The following is a 22,922-nucleotide window of genomic DNA, read 5'->3' as shown; positions in this document are numbered from 1 at the left end:
CCAACATCTTCCCAAAGGAGGAAGTTCAAGATAGGAGGGATAAGTTCAAAAGACTTACTCTACAAGATAGTGACTGAAGTTAATAACAAGGACCTTGGTTTTGAAATCTTTTTCAAAACATAAGTAACACAACCCTCAGAGTCCACTCTCCATCCATTTACCTTCATTCCCTAATCCAGGACCTACACCAGTTCTTTACCCTCTATCCTCTCAGGGTTTCCATTTATTATTTGAGAATTCCATACAACATATTGTGATCATATCATCCCCCTTCTACAACTCACCTATCTACCTACCTGATGTCATATATTTCCTCAAAGGAAGAAAGAAAGTGAGGAAGGAAGGAAGGAAGGAAGAAAGGAAGAGAGAGAGAAAGAGAGAGAGAGAGAGAGAGAGAGAGAGAAAGGAAGGAAGAAAGGAAGAGAGAGAGAAAGAGAGAAAGAAAGAAAGGAGGGAAGGAAGGAAGAAGGAAAGAAAGAAAGAAAGGAAGGAAGGAAGAAAGAAAGAAAGAAAGGAAGGAAGGAAGAAAGAAAGAAAGAAAGAAAGAAAGAAAGAAAGAAAGAAAGAAAGAAAGGAGAAAGGCCCACAAAAACATAGAGTCTGATTTGTGTTGAGTGTTGTTGGCCAACTACACCTGAGCCTGGGGCCTGCCTGGGGTGTTCTGATATACCCACTGTCACTCCATTAAAAACAGATTTTCCCCCTTCCCAATAGCTGTCAGTAGAAAACGCAGCTTCTTGTCTAGGGTTGGGACCTTGTCTTCTATCAAAATTTCATAGAATGCAAACCAGAATTTATGTTCCTAACATATTTAATTTCCTAGATCTTTCCTTGGGGAAAAAATGGAAGGAATCTACTTGTGGTTTGTTTTTGTGTACAGACAATCCCAGGCTGTTCTTGCTCAGGCTGCCATGCAGATTCATTCTCATGGAGTAAAGGCTCAACTCTTGATGACCAAAGAGCTTAATGAGGATTTGATCCTTCAGGTCCTGAGTCAGGACTTTCAAATCATGGCATCTATGCTGAAATCATGCTGGGGGCCCCTCTTTAAAAACAGATTCCCAAGATTGACCTCCATCTACTACCAACCAAATGCCCAAGAGTCATCCTAGAAATGCAAATTCTAACCAGTACTTCCAGGCAACATTTCGTAGGCTTTTCCATGCTAGGAAATAAATAACAGGCTTTTATATTTAGAATAGTCACTCTGTGAGGATTCCAGTGCCGTTGACAGGGATCTGTGCAGCTCCTTCATGATATATACTGATATATAAAAAGGAACCCTTTTTAACAAAACATGGCAGCCACATGATCTTAGAAAGCTAAAACAAAACAAAAACAGATAAATAGAATTGCTGAATTTATCCTTGACTATGAGAAACACACACACACATATGTTCACACATACATACATACATACATACATACATACATACATATAGATAGATAGTTTGTTTTTTGAGAAAGGGTTTCTCTGCGTAGCTTTGGTACTGTGGAATAATACTTTTGTAGAGTGTGAAGATGTGTCTTTTCAAAGGTTCTGATTGGTTTAATAAAGAGTTGAGTGACAAATAGCTAGGCAAGAGAGGATAGGTAGGATTTCCAGGGAGAGAGAAGGTAGATGGAGATGAATATAGACATGGAGAGACACCAGCAAGACAGGGAACAAGACAAGGTCAGCTCGAACTCACAGAGATCCACCTGCCTCTGAGTCCCAAGTGCCGGGATTAAAGGCATAGTTTTAGTGTTTTACTCTGTGGTTTATTTTTTTAAAATCATCTCTATTCAATAAAGCAGGTTATCAAGAGTTCTTACTTTAAAGAGAAGAAAGGGTGTCTTGTGGTCGCATTAATTTAGAAAATACTACATTATGCTGTATTTTTTTTTTTTTTTGCCTACCAACTTCATTATAAAATAGTAAGAAGTATTGACCGGGATGTGCATTTTACAGATGGTCATTAAGTATCAACCAGCACTTGAAGGTCAGCCACCATGTTGGTACTGACTATCCCTTGATATCGCCTTTGAACACTCAAAGGTAACTCGTGGTTCATGTTTTGTTGAAGACTGACTGGAGAAGGTTAGTACTATCATTACCTGTATTTCGAACAGAGCCTTGCAGAAGTGCGACCACTGTGTTCAGCATCACGCAGGTAAGTTCCCTCTCTGGATCCTGCACACCAGGACTGGGCTCTTTGTTTCCTGCCACATTTAAGGATAAATAAACATGTGCTAAGTCTGCACAGTACAATCCCCAGTCTCTCCCTCGTTGGTGTCCCACCTTCCTGAAGAGATGTTAGTACGGTAAGTCCATTAGAAGGGAGCAGGCATCCCAACCCTGAAGATACCACCCTGAAAACCCAGCCTTGGTGGTTCTCCAACTTGAGCACATCAGAAATCTGGAAATTCAAAGAACTGTGCTGAGCCCCTTCCTTGGAGCTGGTGGGTTAGGAGATCTTGGATGAGACCAGGTAATTCTTGTTTCTAACACATTCCCAGGTGAGGCTAATGGGCCTATTGAAGCAACCACTCTCTGAGAAGACTGCCCTCCATGACAAATCAAGCCCTGCCAGCCTGATCTTCCCCTTACAGCCTGTCACATGTCTAGAAGGAGCAGCTGCCATCTCATCAGCTGAGCTAAGAAGCAACTCAGAGAGTCTGGAACAGACCGATGGACCACTACATCTTTGAGACCCAAACTGGGTTGCTTCATCCACTGCTGATTCCCACTGCTGGGAAATTACCAAAACAAATTGGAAGTTTACCTCCTACCTGGGGGATTAAAAATAAGTAAATGAATGAGAACAAGAAGAATTTATTTACCAGAGACAGCGTGTGCAAGAATCAATAGGTCACAGTTAAAAATACAAAGTGAGACTGGAAACATTAGCTCCCAGAAAAAGCTAAACACCTCTGGGAATGGTCATAAGTCTGGGGTTGGATGGAAGAGGAGACCTGATGTTAAGCTACTGCAAGGCTTCGTCTGTCTAGGGTGCTACAGGGACACTGAAGGAGCGTGTGCACTGCCTTAGAAACAGCAAGGAAAGCAAGGGAGCTGATAACCTCATGCAGGAGGGGATTGAAAACAAGAAGTTAGCTAAGGTTGGGATGCTTCTCCTGAAGCCCGTGCTGGGGACTTAGTCTTTAACTTGCACGCTAATGGTATTTGGAGGTGCATCCTTCAGGAAGTAAGTAGCATTGGATGGAATCATGAAGATGGCATAAGCTGAAAGAACTGATCTTCTTTAGTGAGTTATAATAGAGCAGCAAGGCTCTCTCCATATGCTGGCTCCATGACACTGGGCTTCCCTACCTCTGGAACTATAAGCCGAATAAACTTCTATTTGGGAAGACTCAGTGGTAGGGCACTAGACTGCAAGTAAACTTCTTTATACATTTCCCAGTCTATGACATTTTGTTACAGTAACAGAAAACAAACCAAAACTACCAGTCAAGAGAAGGAAGTATATGGCCACCTACTTCCCAGGCGTGGTCTCACTAGAGGCCTGGACATTCAAGGGTATTATGTAAACACTTAAGTTCTGATCCTATTTGCAAACATTCTGGGGAAGACACAGCTCCTTCCTGAACTCCCGAAGGTACCTAGGCTCCTTGTAAAATACCTATGTTAGTCTCCTACAGAACAATGCTAAAATGATAGGGATGCAGTGTGCAGAACTTTCTGGATATCTTTTACATGCCACCTACAAGAGTGGGCCCTTTTCCTGTAATTCGTGGGAGGCCTGTGGCATGGCATAGCTGTTGTCATTTTACAGAGAGAATAGTATCATAGAGATGAAGTAACAGGGTAAGATCACCCAGCATATACCTCAGCCATGCTTCCAAAAGAGACTGACTGGCTCCCACATTCCTGCTCTCTCTCTCTCTCTCTCTCTCTCTCTCTCTCTCTCTCTCTCTCTCTCTCTCTCTCTCTTAGCTTCCTCCTTCCCAAGAAGCAGAACACAGGGTAACAATTTTGACTAAAGTCAAAGAGCAGCCCCAGGCCTGTCCAGAAAGTGCAGCAACGGAAGATGAGAAGGGAAAGGCAAGGGAGGTAAGCAGCTAGATTCCTGTGTCCTGCTGTCCCACCCCCAGGGCAGCAGGGAGTGGCAGATTTGAGCAAACCAAGAGGAACAGAAAAAGACCTCTTTGTAGCTAGTTCCTATTTAAAAATCACAGAGGTGAGGATTGCAAAGACCCATGAAAGTATCCCCAGGAGAACATGCATGAAACATGATAACATAGGTGTGGCCCAGCAGAACAGAGGAGAGCCAGCAGGGCTCTGGAACCCCATTCTCAGTGGGAGATCACAAGGACATACGCAGCAGACCCCAGAAGAGCCCCCAAAGCCTAGGTTTCTCCAGGCTCCAGCTCCCCCCCCCCCATTTGCTTTACTGAAGAATCAGCCTCCCGGTGGTTTTCACCTGTATGCCCAGCAAGGAGTAACTGTGAATTCCCTGAGTCATTTCAGGAATAAAGTAGTGTCTGTCCCTCTAAGCTCAGGCTGAGACTTGGAGACTGCCTGTTCTTTGTGAAGCTACCAGCACCAGAGCCCCTCTCTGTATCACACAATGTGATGCACATGCTCATATTCTCTGTTACAATGTAGGGGTGGGCTGATTGGCAGACCCAGCCTGGCTTGCAGTGATGTTGGCGCATTTGCCCACCTGACTTCCTCATGATCTTGGCCTGTTTCCGGAGCTGGGCCAGCAGCAGACCTAGCAGTCCTGAGTCCCGGAAGATGTCTGTGAAAAGCCCGTCACTGGCTGTGATCTTGAGGATGCTCTGCAAGGCCACAAGGGTGCAGGACAGCTCAGGGCTCTCCTTGATCAGACCCTGCACTTTAGCCAGGATCTCATGGGGAACATAGAGAAGCTTGAACACCAGCGTCTCCAACAGCTGGAAAAACTGCTCCTGCACCGGGGTTGGCTTCAGGGGAATGATCTCAACAAACTGTGAGATGGGCTGCAGGGTCCACTCCAACAGGAAAAAATTTCGAGGGTTCCAGGCCCACATGGTCTTGATGGTCAAAAGCACTTTGGTGCAGAGGACAGAGTCACTGGCTCTGTGGAAAACATTCTGCAGGACCTGGAAGGCCTGGAGATTCTTAACTGTCACTCCTGGAGATGAAAAGAGCAACAGTTTTGCAAGTTAGCTCCCTGCCTGTCTAGAAATGCATGCATGCTTGAGTTCTCATGGGGGACACAGTAACTAAGGTTTCTCTTTCTTAGTTCCTGTGAGTACGTGTCTAGGGAATTTACAAACTCCAGGTGGTGGTGGGGAGGAGGGCTGCATCAGCATTTCAGAGTTAGGTTAGCTAACTGAGTGTAGCAGCTAAGGTCATTCAACCAAAAGGTGACCAAGGGGCAGCCCCAAAAGAAGCAAGAGTCTCGTTAACTGCCCTGCCTTCGGCTGCACATTAAGGTGTAGTATTTGGGATCTGTTGAAGTAGATAAAAATGTGTGATCAGAAATAATTCAACCAGTGTCTTCATATCTAAAATCAAGGGTAGATGACTGGTCCACATTATATTTCCACTGAGCAAAGCTGGACCAAGAGATTTGGTTTCAATCAACTAGAATCAAGCTATGCTGGAGGTGACCGAGCAAGGTCAGGTTTGCTTCTAGACAGGCGAATGGATGCATGCACCTTCTTTATCCACATGGCCCTTTCTCCCCCTTTCTCTCTCTCACTCCAGGATACCTCATCTGAAGCCTTGGGTTTGCCAGAACTCTCCCCCTACCTGTCATCCCTGATCCTCTCGGTCTGCTTAAGCCTCACCCAATACCCTTCTCCCACCCAGCTCTCTCTCCTGACAGTTTGTACCGTCCTGCCCTGGCTGGCATCTCTAGACCCACCCAGTTGTTTCAGACCACTGTTTCTTCCCCAGTCTGTACTTTGTGCCCTTAAACTCTTCCCCTTTCTTTCATCCTAGACAACTCACAACTTAACCTTCAAAACTCCCTCACCAGCCCCTCGTTTCCTGACAGACCCACTAGAGGTCAGGCATGTGCAATGCTTTCCATCCCGCAGCCTGTGGTTTGATGTATGCAAGGCAGTCCCCAGCAGAGAGATATCAGAGAACTAACAATAGCTGTTCATATCAGCACCCAGTAGGGGGCAGAGCACCTGCTGCTCAGAAAGCCTCAGTGAACTCACTGGCATCATCAACTCATGTTCAGCATGCTGGGAAGAGAAACCACCAACTCTGAGCCTAGGTGGATGACTCACGATCATCAGTTGCCACTATACAAGCAAATGGTATGGGGTAAGTCACACACGAATAGGGGTGGAATCCAGAGAATGCCTCCATTACTTGACAGGTGCTTTGCCTCTATTAAGCACACAAAACGAACTTATTTGTACAAAATTGAAATTGCACAGCTGCAAAGTAGATTAGGGAGATATTTAATATCTACTGGTCTGGGTCATGTCCCTGAAGGTCACAGGCAGCATCATTGATAGGTGCAAATGAATTAGAGACACGCAGAGCCTTATCAAGACAACACACTGATGCTCCAGCTACTTGGAGACACAAGGAGGACCCACCAGAAGCCTCATAATGGAACTTGAAGCCTTCAAGCTGAGGATAAGTGACGCTGTCAAACACCTTCAGCTCTGATCTCCCGCAGGTGGTCAGCCACATGACCAGCTCCAGGAGCTCCTCAAGATGGGGTTCCTCCTCTCCCTGGGTCAGCCCATCATACCTGCAGGACAAACAGGGTCAGTTCCTGGGACTTCCTGGATGGAGCAGCCACATTTGCATGCTGTGCCCCTCACAAAGACCAGAAGGTCTCTAGCCAGAAGGAATTCAGCACCAAAGGTGAGGGCAGAGCCCTGGATAAACGTCACTCCTTTTACAAACTCCAGCCTTCCACCTGAAGAAGTGCAATCAGATTTTGTGTGTGTGTGTATGTGTGAGTGTGTGTTTGTGTGTATGTGTGTGTGTGCACCTGCTGGTGGTTGTAAGCCACTATGTAGGCGTTTGAACTCTAGCCACGTCCTCTACAATAGCAGCAAGGGCTCTTAGCCACCAAGCCATCTCTCTGGGCACAACACTCCCTTCTCATTAGTGCTCTGCTCTCTAAACCTTCCACTGCCGTTAGTCAGCTACAGCTTCAGAGCATCAGTCAGAACTGGGGTGCAGGTCGGGTGATGGAGTGTTTGTCCAGCTTTCACAGAATCCTGGTTTTGATCCCCAGTGCTGCATTGGACCAATCATGGTGATGGGTGCATGTATTCCCAGAATTCAGAAGGTGGAGGCAGAAAGATCAGAAAGTCAAGATCATCCTTGGTAGTATAGAGAGATTGAGATCAGCCTGAGCCATATGAGACCTTATCTAAATAAAATAAATGTTAAAAGCACACACACACACACACACACACACACATCAACTAAGGATTCCAGAAATTAAAAAAAAAAATCATGCTTTAAATTAATTTGTTATAGGACTGCATATAGTGTACTTTGCTATTAACTATTGTTGCTAGCTTCTTATTGCATCCAGTTTACAAGTTCAAGTTGATTATCAGTATGTATGTATAAGAGGAAACATGTGCATATAGGAGGAAACATTTATGTGTCAGGTTCCATGGGATTCACTGTTCAGATATCCACTGGAGCTCCTCGGAGCATCCTCTCTGTCAGGAAGCAGAGATTGCTGTACAGAGCAGCCTGCCGGAGACAAACTACAGTCCTGTTTAGAGGAAGGCTGCTTTCCATGGCTAGCTTCCACATGCCTAGCCTATGGCTAATGGTTGCTTCTGTGTTTATCTGGTGATGGCCAGGTAGTGCCCTTCTCTGCTCATGGGGCAGGGCCCCAGAGTCTCTGTCCAGCTCTATCCTTTAGATCAGGAACATATGAAGCAGGAAACAAAGGCGGTGAGCTGAGCAGCTGCTTCCTCACACTGGTCCCCCCCCCATCTGTCTTCTACAAGAAGCCTAGGAAAAGCTGCCCATCAAGTGAACAAAAGAAACATACAGGAACGTACAGGTACCATCCATGGTACCACAATGGCCACCATCATGTGACCATCAGCCAGACTGCTTACTATGTGTGTGGTATACCCAAAGAACCACTTATTCCTAGCATCATTTTGAAGAAGAGATTCTTTATTTAAAACCTTGTGGCTATGGACACTACACCGAGGGCCTTCAGCCTCTCTCATCCAAATCATCTCCAGTACACTTCTATCATGAAGTCTGTAAAAGACATTGCTAAGGTCCACTCCATTGAGGAGAAGCCAAGCAAAGCCCAAGGGAGTGTGCACAGCCTTGCCCTGAAGCAGGTTCCCCAACTTTAGCGGAAGGGTTTGTGCCACAAAGGGATTCCTTTTATTTCCATCTTTTGCTCTTGCTAATAATACCTAGGCATCCATCCTCTGAATACAACACAGTAAGACAGAGTGGAGAAATTGGTCCAGCCACAGATGCAGTATCTTTCTCGCTGTTCATGGGTCTGAGAGAGAAGACCTTCACTTGAGAGTTGATCTCAGATACAACAAGCAGGGGTGGAGGGGCGGGCCATGTGAAGTGGCAAAAGAAAATGCATTCTCAAGCTAGTGCCTCCCAAGACAACTGTACTTGTCCTTCTGATGGATTTGTAACGGTGTGGGGCAGAAGCGCCCAAAGGACAACTCTATTGGGTAGTTACCCATCAGCTCCCAACAGTGATTGGTGGAGAGCCAGGGGTGGGGCATGGTCCCTACACACAGCCCTCCAAACACTGAGGTAGGGTAAATTGCAGCAGACCCCAGAAAGCTTCTGAGAGAGGCATGTGAGATCTAAGAGATAGAAGGCAGGTCAGCAACGTGCAGGTATGCATGCCATGCAGCAGATTGCTGAAGTGGCTGTTAATGTAAGTCGCTAATTCCCTAAAGAAGTGGTTCCCATGCTTCCACTGCTGGTGGGAGTGCAAACTGTACAGCCGCTTTGGAAATCAGTATGGCAGTTTCTCAGAAAACCTCAAGACCCAGCAATACCACTGTTGGGCACATGCTCAAAGGATGCTCAATCACACCACAAAGACACTTGCTCGACAGTGTTCATAGAAGCATTATTCATAATACCCAGAACCTGGAAACAACCTAGATGCTCCTCAACTGAAGAATGGATAAAGAAAATGTGGTATATTTACAGTGGAGTAAATACAGTACACCTTGAAGCATGCAAATAGATGGAAGAAGGAGGAGAAGGAGAAGGAGGAGGAGGACAAGGACAAGGACAAGGAGAAGGAGAAGGAGAGGGAAGGGGAAGGAGAAGGAGAAGGAGAAGGAGGAGGAGAAGAAGAAGAAGAAGAAGAAGAAGAAGAAGAAGAAGAAGAAGAAGAAGAAGAAGAAGAAGAAGAAGAAACATGGTATGTACTAATTCAGAAGTGGATATTAGACATAGAGCAAGGGGTAAACATCCTACAATCCACAACCACAGAGAAGCTAGGACCCTAGCAGAGACATACATGGATCCCTCTGGGAAGGAGAAATAGGGAGGGTGGAAGAGGGAGGGGAGAGGAGAGCATGAGGGAAAAGGATGGTTGAGATGGGGGAAGGACAGAGAGGGAGAGCAAGGAAAGAAATGTCTTGATTGAGGGAGCCATTATGGGGCTAACCAGAAACCTGGCACTCGGGAAATCCCCAGGAACCCAGAAGGATAACCCTAGCTAAGACCCTAAGCATTAGTGGAGAGGGTGCCTGATCCTGTAATCAGATTGATGACTACCTTAATAATTATCATAAAATCTTCATCCAGCAACTGATGGAAGCAGATGAAGAAATCCACAGCTAAGCACTGGGCTAAGCTCCCAGAGTCCAGTCAAAGGGAAGAAGGAGCGATAATATGAGCAAAGGGGTCAAGACCATTTTGGGGAAACGCACAGAAACAGCTGACCTGAGCTAGTGGGAGCTCAGTGACTCAGGACCCACAGCAGGGGAACCTGCATAAGTCCAAACTAGACCCTCTGAATGTAAGTGACAGTTGTGTGGCTTGAGCAGTCTGTGGAGTCACTGGCACTGGGACTCGGATTTATCCCTAGTGCTTGAACAGTTTTTGGAGCCCATTCTTTTTGTTCATCCTAGATATAGGGGGGAGGGCCTTTGTCCTGCCTCAAAGCCAGACTTCTTGACTCCGGTGGGAAGCCTTACCCTCTCTGAGGAGTAGATGTGGTAGGGTGGGGGGGGAAGGTGGGGGACAGTAGGAGGGGAGGGAGTGGGAACTGGTATTGGTATGAAAAATGAGAAAAGAGTGTTTTAAAATAAAAATGATTAAAACACACACACACAAGAAGTGGTTCCCAAGCTAACGGCATGTTCAAATGTTCAGTTACTGCTGCCTGGAGAAGGTGTTTCTAGTCATGCTCTTGGAGTCTTGAACTTCAGAAGGCATGTTTAGACACCCTTGCTATTTGACTTCCACCAAAGCAGTAGGATGATTCTGAGCACCACAGCTTGACTGGTCAAGTTTCTCCCCACTCACCGGGCCCAGCCACTCACCGCAGCAGAACCTTGAGTAGCAGAGGATAGCCCTCCCCGTTCTCAAACTCCAGGAGCAGTGCAGAGGAGACTGGGTAGGAGTCTTTCACAAAGTTCAGGACGAGGCTCACAGCCTCGCTCACCTCGGGAGCAGAGAGGGTGTCAGCCAACTTGGACAGGTTCTGAACTGAGAGCCGGACCCAGTCAGCAGCTGTGGGAAGGAAACATAGCCCTGCTGAGCCAGGAAACAAAAGGCGCTGCCCCGTCCCCACCATCTAGCGCCTCTTCAACGTGTACAGCAAGGCTGGAGTGTGAAGAAACTGAGTGTTTTCTGTAGCCTCGGCTTCGAGAAGAGGTTCCCCGTGGGAGGTGCCATCCAGAGAGCAGCTGGCACTGGGGTGTGGAGCAGCTGGCACTGGGGTGTGGGGGTACCCTCTTTGCTCCTCCTTCCCAGAGTGTCAGAGAGTCCCAGCTCCTATATAAGAGAGGCCATATAAGACTGCGGAAGGTCTTAAGAAACAACATGGAGCCTAGCATGGGGTGCTGAGCAAATCAGCTTGATGAGAAGCCCCGAGAAGGGGGCAGCATATGAGTGAGGAGGTGGAAGACAGTAGAGGGAATGTTTCAGAAATGCAAGAAGCCGGGGCATTCAAGCAGAAGTGTGAGCTGTGCGGAAGGAGAGAGGTGGGGGTCTACTCATGAAGAGCCTGCCACTGACTTTGTTGGTCACATGGAGTGGTGGGAAGTCAGAAGAAGGGGGGCCCTCAGACTGTCGTTGGCATGGAGTGGAGACTCTCCTTAGTGGCAGGAAAGTTACAAAAGTGAAACTGGGAGGGCGCAGGCTCAGACCCTCTGCTGTAAGGACCCAGAAGAGCCTTAGGCAAGGGAGGACCCAAGAGTAGCTGATGGTGTGGTGGTGACTCGCAGGCCAGCCTCCTCTCCTAAGCACCTTCTAGACCCACAAGCCCATGCCTGTAGGAAGGCTCTGGGCCTAGTTCCCCAGGGAAGGGAGCTTCCTGAGGCCTTGGCTTGGACAGCAAAGGGTAACAGTAGAGACCCCTGCAGTCCCTGCCTGCAGCCTTTCCCTAGCCACTGAGACCCTAGCTAGAGGGAGCGTAACGGAGACTGAAATGTCAAGGCATGACTCAGCTTCAACTGTGTACCTAGGCTGCACTCATGGGAGGCTTTGGACCCCACAGTGTCTCCTCCGGGGACTGGGTTACAGTCGGGGAAGAGGCTGGTGGGCTTCTCAATTCTAACCAGCAGATGTTCCTTATTCCAGAAAAATTACAGATCAGAGCATGTATTTGTGAACATGCAGGTGGTATTAGCAGCTCAGAAACCCAGCTTGTCCCCAAAGAGCCCATTCTCTGGGATCAGCCCAAGAAAAGAAGTGCTGTGTTCCAATATGGCATCTGTGCTCATCTGAAGGAGCTGAGGAAATGTTGGGCAGAGGGTGGGAGGTGAGTAGAGATGGAGGCGAGCCTTCCTCAACATGTCCTCTTGAGAACTGGGTTTAGAAGGCTTTCTTCCCTACTCCAGACCAATCGCACTGTGATGAGGTTTCTGCCTCTCTGGAGACTCGTGTGTAGCCCGCAATATTTCGTCTCTAATAAAACCCAAGTGATGAGTCTGATGCTTGAAGCCAATGTATGAGTGCTGTCCAGGCACTGTGTGTATGTCAACCCACTGAAAATCATAACGGGCAAGGCTTTCCATGCTATCCTGCTGCCTGTCTTATAGATGACGCAAACGGGAAGCCCCTGTGGTAACGGACCTGCGATCACTCATCAGAACTGGAGTTCACAGCCTAGCTGTGGTTCCCGTCTCCAGCCTTCATTCCCCTCAACACTTTCCCTAACACAAGCACTAAGGTGCAGGGATCAGATGTCTCCCTGTTTAAAAACAGAACTTGCCAAGATCTTCTACCACTCTTGAGCTCGACTTTCCCCATGCTAACATCTGTCTCCAGAGGCTGGTGATGTAATAAGCCTTCAGGCCCTGCATGTTCTCTGTGGAAACACCCATGTGGTAAATGAGCCCCCCTTCTCTCCCTCCCCGGTGAAGCATCCAGAGACAACATTCATGTTTTCACAAACAGAGCTATATAAGGTTGGGGCGTGTCCATACTGATCCACACTCTGAGCTAAAGGACCCTCAAGTGACCCACGGCCCACACCTGGTCTCCTGGAACCTACTTCGAAGATACTGGATGATGCTGGGGCTCTGAGCCTTGGAGATAGCCCTCAGCACACAGAAGGTAGGCTCTTTCCAGAAGTAGCAGCTGTGTTCCCGCAGACAGGTGGTAGCAATCAGTAGAGACTGCAGCTCGCTTCCTGAGAGAAGTCCCTCCAGACCCTGAGACTCACTGCAAATGTTTAACAACATCTGGGAGGAATACAGAACAAGGAGGTTTGGTTAGGATGGGTGCTCCTATGGCAGCTTGCTCCCTGCTTCTCTGGAACATCGACAGCCATGCTCAGCAGTCGGACTGCAGAGGGAGCATGTTTACCCTCGGCCCCAGCCAGGACTGTGCACACAGGCAGCTAGGAAAGGGACATCCTCTTCCTACTTACAAAACCAACTTCCTGTAAAACGCGTACTTCTTGAACATATCAAAGTCACACTTGGTGACTGAGCTGGGACATCTAGGCCTGTGCCCCTGTCTTCTATGATGCTCACACAGTGATGAATGACAGCACCTAGTGATTCACTTCTCAGAAGTGATGCATCGGGTGCCTTGTGACTGCATTTTTGAACATTTTGGCTCCTGTCTTTCGATTCAGACTGGGGGGAAATGTCCAAAGAGATGGGCTTCCAGATGCTAAGGAGGAGGTGGGAAGGGAGCTGAGGCAGGGAGGGGAACCAAGTTGGGGGAGGATCCCACTGGCCATAGAGAGTCCAGGGGAATGTAGATATTGGTACATGGCTGAAGACAACAAGCGAGAAAACCATCTTGCAACCACACAGATGTTGCATTGTAGAGATGCAGGAAGAACAGTACCTGGAGAGGTCAAGGCACCTGGAAGCTAAGGTTGAGATAGGCAAAAGCCTCCCTCAGGAACAGCCAAGAGCCTGGCCCCTCCCACACAAGCTCAAGGCAAGGGGAGGCCAGGGCCCTGCTCACTCACCTGCACGAACATCCTCTGCCCTTGGACATCGCTCTCTAAAAGCTCATCCTTTTCCACGGGGAAGGCAAAGAAGAGGTACAGGCACTGCAAGAGCAGGGCTGGGAGTCCTGATCCAACCACTCTGCCCAGTGTCTCCTGCAAGGGAAGAGCGCAGGTCACCCACAGCAGAGGCAACTCTAACATGCATCGAGCCCTCACATCTGTGGAGCTGGGTGGAAACGGCTTCCCTCTCTGCATTCCTTGTCCTCAGCTGGGAAATGTAGGTGATCATGGTACTCACCTACGGTGACTGCTTCATTGAAAGGCAAAGCCCTTCCTCCATTTATTGAAGCCCTGGTTGTTTTTTTTACTTCCCGGAGATGGGGTTGGATTTGTCCGTGTCCTCCTCAACAGCAAGCTCTTAGCTTTCCTCACTGCTTCAGGGCTGTCTGTTTCTGCAGACACTTAGACTGCAGACAGACCCCCCCCACACACACACACCAACTCAAGGGCAAACACTGAGTACAAGTCATGGTTTCCCCTTGCAGTTTTAGCATCTATGGCAAGGCTATGAACCTGTCCCAGACAGTCATGGCAGGCTATGCCATCCCAGTTCCACACAAATATCCAAATACCTTCCTGATTCTTCATGCACCCTACCTGTCTCTTGCCATGGTTCCTACATACAGATACCCACTCTTGCTGCCTCTGTGAAGCTCTTGACATGTCTTGCAAAAGTGTTTGGCCATTTCTGCTAATGACCACACTGCCACGGTTCCTAAGAGGAAACTAGCCACTCATTCACTAACCACAAGCCTGAGACTCCCAGTTCCATGATGAGAGGTCACAGCCACAACCAGCACAGGGTACAGTACACTCAGGTGGACCTCACTCCAGTTGGACCAGTTGGAACATGGAGCCCAGATCAGGGGCTCTGGGAATGACGAATCTCTGTATTCCAACTCAGGGTCCTTGAGAATACTAATTGGCACCACGTGTGGCCCTAACAGGTAGGGAGTGGTTGGTGAAGTCAGCTACACTGACACTAGAAGAGAGGGATGAGTAACCCAACTTCTAAAATCAGAAGCACAACTCAAGCAAGTGGAAGACATGAACTAATTCACTTGTGGTTACACATTGCTTGTCCATTAAGGAGGCATGGCCCAAGCCTGAACCTCAGGCCCTTGAAGTCCATGTAGCATCAGAAAGGGAGAAGGGAGTAAACATAATGAGTAATCTATGGAAGGGGACTTTCCATTGCCCTATTCTAGGCCTTAATTCTCTCTGTCCACAGCTAGGGGGCACTTTGGGACACCTGGGCAAAGGCCTGGAACTCACCGAGTCTGTCCCCGTGAGCACATACACCGACTTCAGGAGCAGGTAGCCATCCTGATCCATGTCACCCTTCCACCGCAGTAACTGCCCAGCTGCAGCCCGGGCTTGCTCTGCAAGATGTCAAACACTGATTGGTGAAGCATCCCGGCCACCCAGTTTCCAGAGCCTCCTCTTCCCCAAAGATGTGTCTGCACTGCTGCAAACCACGGGCCTCCATGCCCAAATACCTCAAGGCCATCTGCATATGTCCCAGACATTACTCTCCTCAAGATTAATAACCTGGGATGACACTTTTATTACCCATAATAGTCATCCATGGTTCCCAGTTACCAAATAGTTAATAATAGCCCCTTCACCATTGGACCCCTATAATCCAGACTCTTCACCCCACTTCTTGTATCACCCAGCACCTTACACCACTGAAAACCCAGCAACCTACACCAAGGTCTGATTAGTGTAGTGCATTCTCTAGCCTCAGCATCTTTAGCAGACCAAGATTTCCACTGAACAAGCTTTCCTTCTCTGACCCCAAGATCCTGGTCCTGTGTCTGCGTGTGCACATGCCTGCGTGCATGTGTATGTGTGTGTGTGTGTGTGTGTGTGAATGCAGCATCTGAGTAAGTGAAGTATTCATGTTTAGTGTCTCTGTGTGTGATGTGTAGAATTATGCAACGTGTACAGTGTGGCTGTAAGCATCTCTATGTGACTTATTTGTGTTTTGTGTCCATGTGTGGGTGTGTAGTGACTATATGACTGTGCAAATGTAGTGTGTGTGTGTGTGTGTGTGTGAGAGAGAGAGAGAGAGAGAGAGAGAGAGAATTGGGAGTCAAGTGGGTCTGCAGTCAGCTGTGTTCTCCATCCCACACTCCAGAGCCTCTCTTACCTGCAGGCTTTCCAGCAAGTGCCTGCTGGATTTCTTGGGCAAGCTGGTCGGACACATCTTCTGCCAGCCTTTGGAGACTGCGAAAGCAGATGATGCCCACGGAGTGTTCCCAGGCCTGAAAGGCACAAACAGACTCCAGTTAGAGGAAGCAGTGCAATAAACCAAGCCTCCAGCCAGACAAAGGCTCCACTTCCTGTCCCAGCTATATCCAAAAGGTCACCCATCATCCACTGCAATGGTTAGTCTTGGTTGACACTCGGCAAGGCTTGGAATCATCATGAGGGATTTGCTCGATGAGGTTAACTAAATGGGAAGAGCCACATGCTTGTGGGAATCACCTCTCAGTGTACTAGACCCAGACTGAGTAAAAAGGTAAAGGGAGCTAAGCAACAATGTTCATCTCTCTCTCTCTCTCGCTTGCCGACTGGAGATGTGATCTGGGGGGCCTCACTTTCCTGTGGCCATGACCCCTGCTAGGATGGGCTAGTCCCTGGAACTCAGAGCCCTTCCTCCCTTAAGTTGCAACAATAAGAGAAGTAATCCACTCAATCTTTGCCCAGGACCCACACTCCAAATGCTCCAGCTTCCTGCCGAGCTCCGGAACTTGTCTGAGCATATGTTATCAAAACATCAGACGCTTTGTACCCAGTGCACTTGCAGCCCACTGAGACCTACACCCAGTGTCAGAAAATGCCCTGCCAGGGTCAGACTACCCCAGGAGAGATCTCAGGAGGGATGTTGTAGAGCAGCTGTTCTCTGGGTATAATATAGACATTGCTCTCTTCAACCATCCACAGCTGTGATTACCTGAAGGAACCCTGTACAAGGTTGGACCATTTAACTTTCCATCCCTGGATGGAATGGGACTCAGGAGGCCGCACCCTCTCACCAAGGATAGATACACAGTTAATGGCTGCAGGGGAAGGAGACTCACTAGCACAGGCATGTTCCCATAAGAAGCCCTAACTAAACCCATGGCCTCACCAAGCTGAACTTGATTTGGGGTAAGAAGACACTTTGTTCACATATCTTCAGAAACATTCACTCAATATGTTGTTACCGGGGTTTCCTTTCCACCCTCCCCTCACCTAGTCAATTGCTTTATCTCACTGATTATCTTCTTATGCAGTGTGCATGTTCTGCTACTATAACAAAATACTTAAGCAAGGTTTATTAAACCTGTAGTTTTGGAGTCAGGAAGTCGAAGACCAGGAGGTTCCATCTGTTTGGCCTCTAGGGAGGGCCACTCTCGGTGACACAGCATAGCTCAGAAGCAAAAGGGGATAAAGCAGATGCAGAAGGGACCAAGAAACCGTGACTTTGTTTCCTAACAACTTGCTCTTGCGAGACACCACTTTGAGAGACGAGCATTAATCCTTCCTAAGGGCAATGCCCCCTGCTCATTGTGCTGGTCCCTCCTCTTACAGCTTCCTGCACCAGGTCCACACTTCCAGCAGGTGAGCCCTTGGGGTCAACTCAAACCATGTCCAAACCACAGCATACAGTTTTCAAGTGTTGCTTTAGTCACTCATTTATTTCATTCCGATAGATTCTAAAACATGGAATTTCAGGCTAAAGTGAAGCCTTTTGTTTAGAGCTACATAACACTGCTAACTCCTTCTTCTCCACTGAGGGATTATTGTGGTAGCTGCAATGAGAAATGTCCTCCATGGGTTCACACATTTAAATACATGGCAGTGCTATTTGGGGGCAGGGGTGTAGAACCTTAGGGACACGGCCTTGCTGGAGGAAGTACATTGAGTGTGGAGAGCTTTGAGGGTTCATAGTCTCACCCCACTTCCTGCACACTCTTTCTGCTTTCCTGTGTGCACAGAAAGGAAGGTGCTGAAACAGGCAGGCGCAGTGACCGGAACAAGAAGCTGAGCGATGCGGTCTCATCCGCACGCACGCTGTGTCCAACAGTTGTCAACAGTTCTGTTCCAGCGAAGCTCTAGAGCGCTGCCAGATCTCCTTCTATTTACAATCCTTTGTCAGTTAGGTCAACGTTTGTAGAATAGAAAATTTAAAATACAAAACCAAACATTCAGACCCCGTGCACCATTTAGCTGAAAACGTAGCACATGAATCCTCAACACCTAGTATATAAGAAATGAAGCACGGATCCTGTGGACACACTGTAGAGACCATTCTTGCAAATGTATGTGGACAGCATGTGTGTAGCTGAGCCATCATTGCTGAGATTGTCACAGCAGTTACTATGCCTGCCTGATGCCCTGCCTCCCCTGACATGATGATTGGTCTCTATCCCCTGGGAACCTTAAACCAACATAAACCCTCCTATAAGCTGCTTTCCGTCATGGTATTTTGTCACAGGAACAGAAAAGTAACTGAAACACTTGCCACATGCACACCACAGGCTCTGTGAGAGCACACTGTAACTGATAGGATTGTCCTATACATACCACTGGCTTCTCTACAGCCCGCCTTCCAGAGCATCCTTATCACCTTCATCTAAGGAATGAAATGTCGTTTGTCTCAAGTTCAGTCTTTGGACTGGGTAGTGAAGAAGACTGTTTTCTGCTTCTTACACTGCAAACTCAGCAGTAAATTGAAAGGGACCCACACCTTAGAGCCCCCAGTTACCCTCCTAGACATATTCCCTAGAGAAATGTTGGAGCTGAACAAGAAATACTTCTGTTGCCCTATGTGTGATTAGGGAGAATTGGAGAAAACCCTTACTACATACAATAAGATGATGGGTGAATAAGTTGTGGAATTCTTATGTAATAGGATACAAAAAGCACTGAAAACATAAGGCTGAATGTGTTGGCATGGATAAACACCATAAACAGAATGTTGTAAGAACCAATTATACAAGTTCATCATGGAAGGCATCTACAAAATCTTATGGTGGCAACGAAAACTATGCTGTAAGTCTTTATTGTCTAAGACTGACAGATGTTTGTGTGTCTAGTAACAACCACACAGGGAATGGTACACACACTCCACATTTAATAAGTGGTTTATGTTTGTAAGAATGGTCTCTACAGTGTGTCCACGGGATTTGTGTTTCATTTCTTAAATACTAAATGACTAGGATTCATGTGTTACATTTTTAGCTAAATGTTGCATAGGTTATGAATTTTTGGTTTTGTATTTTAAATGTTCTGTTCTATAAATGTTGGCCTAACTGACAAAGGATTGTAAATAGAAGGAGATATGATAGCACTTTAGAACTTCGATTGCTGATAACAGTTGGACACAGTATGTCTTCAACAAATGCTTGACAAACAGAAAAAGTGATTTCAATGCCCGCTATGCACACTAATGATGGCCAAACACATAATATAATATGATGGTCTTATTTCCACTAATCTTCACACTGTCCTTTGAGGCTGGCACTACTTTTAGGGTCACTTGCAGAAGTGGAATGGGATGGTTAGTTTTAAATGTCAACTTGCCACAACATTGAATTACCTGAGAAGAAAGCCTGAGTGAGAAATTTTCTAATCAGGTTTGCCTGTGGGGATTTGTTTTGGGTGTTAATTGATACAGGAAGACTCGGCACATTGTGGGTAGCAGTAGTCTTGGACCTTGGTAGATAAGATGACGTTAAGTGCAAACAGGCAGACAGTTTTGACAATAGATGTGATCTGACTAAATTGTTTGAGTCCATGCCTTGCCTTCCCCTTAGTGATGGACAATACTCTGGAATTATGGACCAAATACACCCTTTTCTCCCCCTGTGATGCTTTTGGTCAGGGCATTTTATCATAGCAACAGAAATACTGAGAGTGAGAGAGGGATTAAGCGAAAGAATCCGTTAAGATGCAGCCTCAAGAGTTCAGTTGTTTCAACCAGGCATGGTGGTGGTACATACCTGTGGTTCCAGCACAAGTTCAAGGCTAGCCTGGGCTATATAATAAGACTGTCTCAAAAAAGAGGAGGGGGGAGGAAAATGCAAGAGAAGGAGGAGGAGAAAGAGGAAGAGTTGAATTATTTCACACATAGGGAACCCAGCCGAGTAGCCTTTATTTTTCATATGTGTGAACAGGGCACCTACCACCTGCAAAGGCGGAGTCACTCAGACACACACTCTCTAGATGGAAAATAGTCCTTTGGGCTTGGAATGAGGTGGAATCTTTCCTCAGGACCACGAACTCTGTTGTGCAAACTTTCATATAAACTCCTTACCTCCTCCCTGTACTCCCAAGCCCTTCAAAGACCAATTTTCAGGCCGTTGATTCTAGAGCATGGATATTGTCTTGGGAGCCGTGGGACTCCTGGAGGCACGGGACAATAAAGCAAATAGGGCCACTGTGATTTGAGCAGTAATTGTACTCAGAGCTGGGGCTCCCCGGGCACAGCTGCTTCCTGGGACTGTGATGGGCGCTTTCTCCCGGCTGCTTTAACTCTTTCGGGCCACCAGGGTGCCATTTGATGCACAGAGCCAATCAGTCACTGAATGGTACCGTGGAGACTCCAAAGAGTTAAAGTAGCTTCCAAAAAGGCCCTAATTTTTTCCCAAACTGGGACTTGCATGCTGAGAGAATATTGCTCAATATTTAAAAAGAAAAACAAACAGCTTTTATTTACTAACATTATCTAAGCTGCACCATCATGCCTCATGGCCGTTCCTTCTCTTCCCCTGTAAGAAAGAAGATGGCATTATGATCTCCAAAGCAAAACAAACAAAGACAAAAGCTCATGAGATGGGAGAAAACCCCAGCTTCCCAGGACAAAACAACAAAAAATTTGGTTGGGTTTCCTGCCCGAGCATGGTATTATTATTACTGTTCTTTAGTCTGGGAGGTTTGCCTTTCAGTTTCAGCTATTCCCAAGGCTTTATGTGAGGCTTTCTGCTTAGTGTGGCACCGTGAACAACCTCCTTTATAAATCAGAAACAAAAGTGAGGTGGTACAGGGAAGCTTCTGCTAAAACAACAAAACTCAGTTCCCCCAAGGTGAGAGTAGCCATGGTCCATCTCTACTGCAAGGTAGTGCAGACTCAGGAGCCAGCTAGCAGACGTTGACTATCTGTGTGCCCTCTGGAAATCACACTGGAAAGTCATTGTTGGTTAGCCCCTCCCATTAGATACAGTGTTGCTTATCTTTCTTCAGTTACCTGTGGATTTACTTTTCAAATGACCATATTCAATGAAACAAACTCCATTAGATCAGTAGTTAGCTTTAAGAGTGGACATAGCTCACCCTCTCTCTCTCTCTCTCTCTCTCTCTCTCTCACACACACACACACACATGCACACATGCACACACGTGCGCACCCACGTGTGCACGCACAGAGAGGAGGAAATAAATGAGAGGCAGAACCAGCACATTCCTGTGCACATGGCTCTTTTCTCAGGACTGTCTGACCTTCCCACTACTTGGTAGCAACATGTTGCAAATGAGTGACTATCCCAGAATTCCAAGTAACAAGAAGTAGCCACTTGAGATTCCTGAGCCCTGAGCCCTGAGCCCTGAGCCCTGTGCCTAGAAATGTTTTTCTTTCCTATTCCTTTAGCTAAGTCACCAAAACCCACCTAGATTCAAGAAGATTGTGGTAAATGCAGAGTTTACCGGCCCCAGCACAATACAAGCTCCCAAACCCAGCTCAGGATCACTGAAGAGGGGCCAGAAAGAAAGTAAGAGCCAGAGGATCAGGGAGTTTGCCGTGAGATGGTGTCTTCTAAGACTGTCGAAAGCTATACTTCTGAAGTTTCACCAACATGACTCACCAAGTATGAGATGAACAAGGACGCAGCCATAGATACATTATGTGCACAGGGAGAAGTTCAAGAGGTCTATAACCAAGAGGTCTGTAGGTATGTACTCCTATGCAAAGCACCACAGGCAACTAAGGAATGCTGAGACCAAGAAAATTAGTCTTCACCAGGGATCCCACACCAATTGGTTATGCAATACCAAATGGTCACCCCTGCAAACATATACGTAGAGGTAATATTATAGAGACTGAGAAGGTGTTTATATTTTATTTGGAAATAAGTGTGTGTTTATATTTTGGGTGTTTTGTTTTGTTTTTTGAGACAGGGTTTCTCTGTATTGCTTTGGAGACTGTCCTGGGACTCGCTCTGTAACCAGGCTGGTCTCAAACTCACAGAGATCTGCCTGCCTCTGCCTCCCCAGTGCTGGGGTTAAAGGTGTGCACCACTACTGCCCAGCAATGTGTGTTTACATTTTTTAAAGCGGTGCACCAAAGCATTTTCTGAAACAACAACCACAACAACAACAAAATGGTGTGTGTCTATGTGTAGTATGTATGAGGGTGTGTAGTGTGCATGTAGTGTGTGTGTGTCTGTGTTTGTGTGTAATGTGTGTGTAGTGTGTGTGTAGTGTGTGTGTCTGTGTGTGTGGTGTGTCTGTGTTTGTGTGTAATGTGTGTGTAGTGTGTGTGTGTGTAGTGTGTGTGTGTGTAGTGTGTGTGCATGTAGTGTGTGAGCGTAGTGTGTGTGTGTCTGTGTTTGTGTGTAGTGTGTGTGTGTATAGTGTGTATGCATGTAGTGTGTGTGCATGTAGTGTGTGTGTGTAGTGTGTGTGTATGTGTCTGTGTGTTGTGTGAATGTGTATCTCTATATTGCATGTGTGTCTGTGTCTTGTGTGTGTGTGTGTGTGTGTAGTGTTGTAGGGGGGGTCTGTGTGAGGTGTGTTAAGTAACAATTAATGAAAAAGAGGCCATGGATTTAAAAGAGAGCATGGAAGGGCATATGGGAGAGTATGGAGGGAACAAAGAATAGGGGAAATGATGTGATTATATTGTAGCCTCAAATATTGAAAGCAATAATTTTTTCAAAACGGAGTGTGAGCCCATTGCCAGAATCCCTATCTACCGCATCCATAGATCTCTCATTTCTCCAATGTCCCTCCCCAGTTTTATACACTGAGGGGTTTTACAATTACTCCTGCGCCCTCTCTGCCTTGCTTCCTGTTTTTCTCAAAGCACAAATTCTAAGAATAGTCTTCAGCAACGAGACCTACAGCATCGGCTCTCCTGATAGTATGCTATCACAGAGGGTCTTTGCGTGACCTGCACTGCCTCTCATCTGGAGCAAACGCAGCCAAAGGCTCATGCCTGTGCATTCATGCCTCCCAGAGCGTGCTTCTTTTTTCCAGCATGAGACCCTGTGATGTTCTCATGATTCAAAGCCCACA

At 47.0% G+C, this 22,922-nt stretch overlaps 1 protein-coding gene across 1 annotated transcript in view; it reads right to left on the bottom strand.

Annotated features, from left to right (window-relative positions):
* LOC127235463 (WD repeat- and FYVE domain-containing protein 4-like) overlaps positions 1-22,922 on the bottom strand; it is a 47,561-nt gene that overhangs the window by 449 nt on the left and 24,190 nt on the right. Inside the window, exons 3-10 of the mRNA XM_051202766.1 lie at positions 15,793-15,907; positions 14,913-15,019; positions 13,596-13,730; positions 12,663-12,852; positions 10,486-10,675; positions 6,550-6,707; positions 4,668-5,120; positions 2,098-2,202 (exon numbers count right to left, since the gene is read on the bottom strand). Coding sequence (XP_051058723.1) covers positions 2,098-2,202; positions 4,668-5,120; positions 6,550-6,707; positions 10,486-10,675; positions 12,663-12,852; positions 13,596-13,730; positions 14,913-15,019; positions 15,793-15,907 — 1,453 coding nt within the window. The remainder of the gene's footprint in view (positions 1-2,097; positions 2,203-4,667; positions 5,121-6,549; positions 6,708-10,485; positions 10,676-12,662; positions 12,853-13,595; positions 13,731-14,912; positions 15,020-15,792; positions 15,908-22,922) is intronic.

Source organism: Phodopus roborovskii, unplaced genomic scaffold (genome assembly GCF_943737965.1).
Source record: "Phodopus roborovskii unplaced genomic scaffold, PHOROB, whole genome shotgun sequence".
Taxonomy (NCBI): Eukaryota; Metazoa; Chordata; class Mammalia; order Rodentia; family Cricetidae; genus Phodopus; species Phodopus roborovskii.
This window is presented reverse-complemented; position numbering and strand designations above follow the sequence as displayed.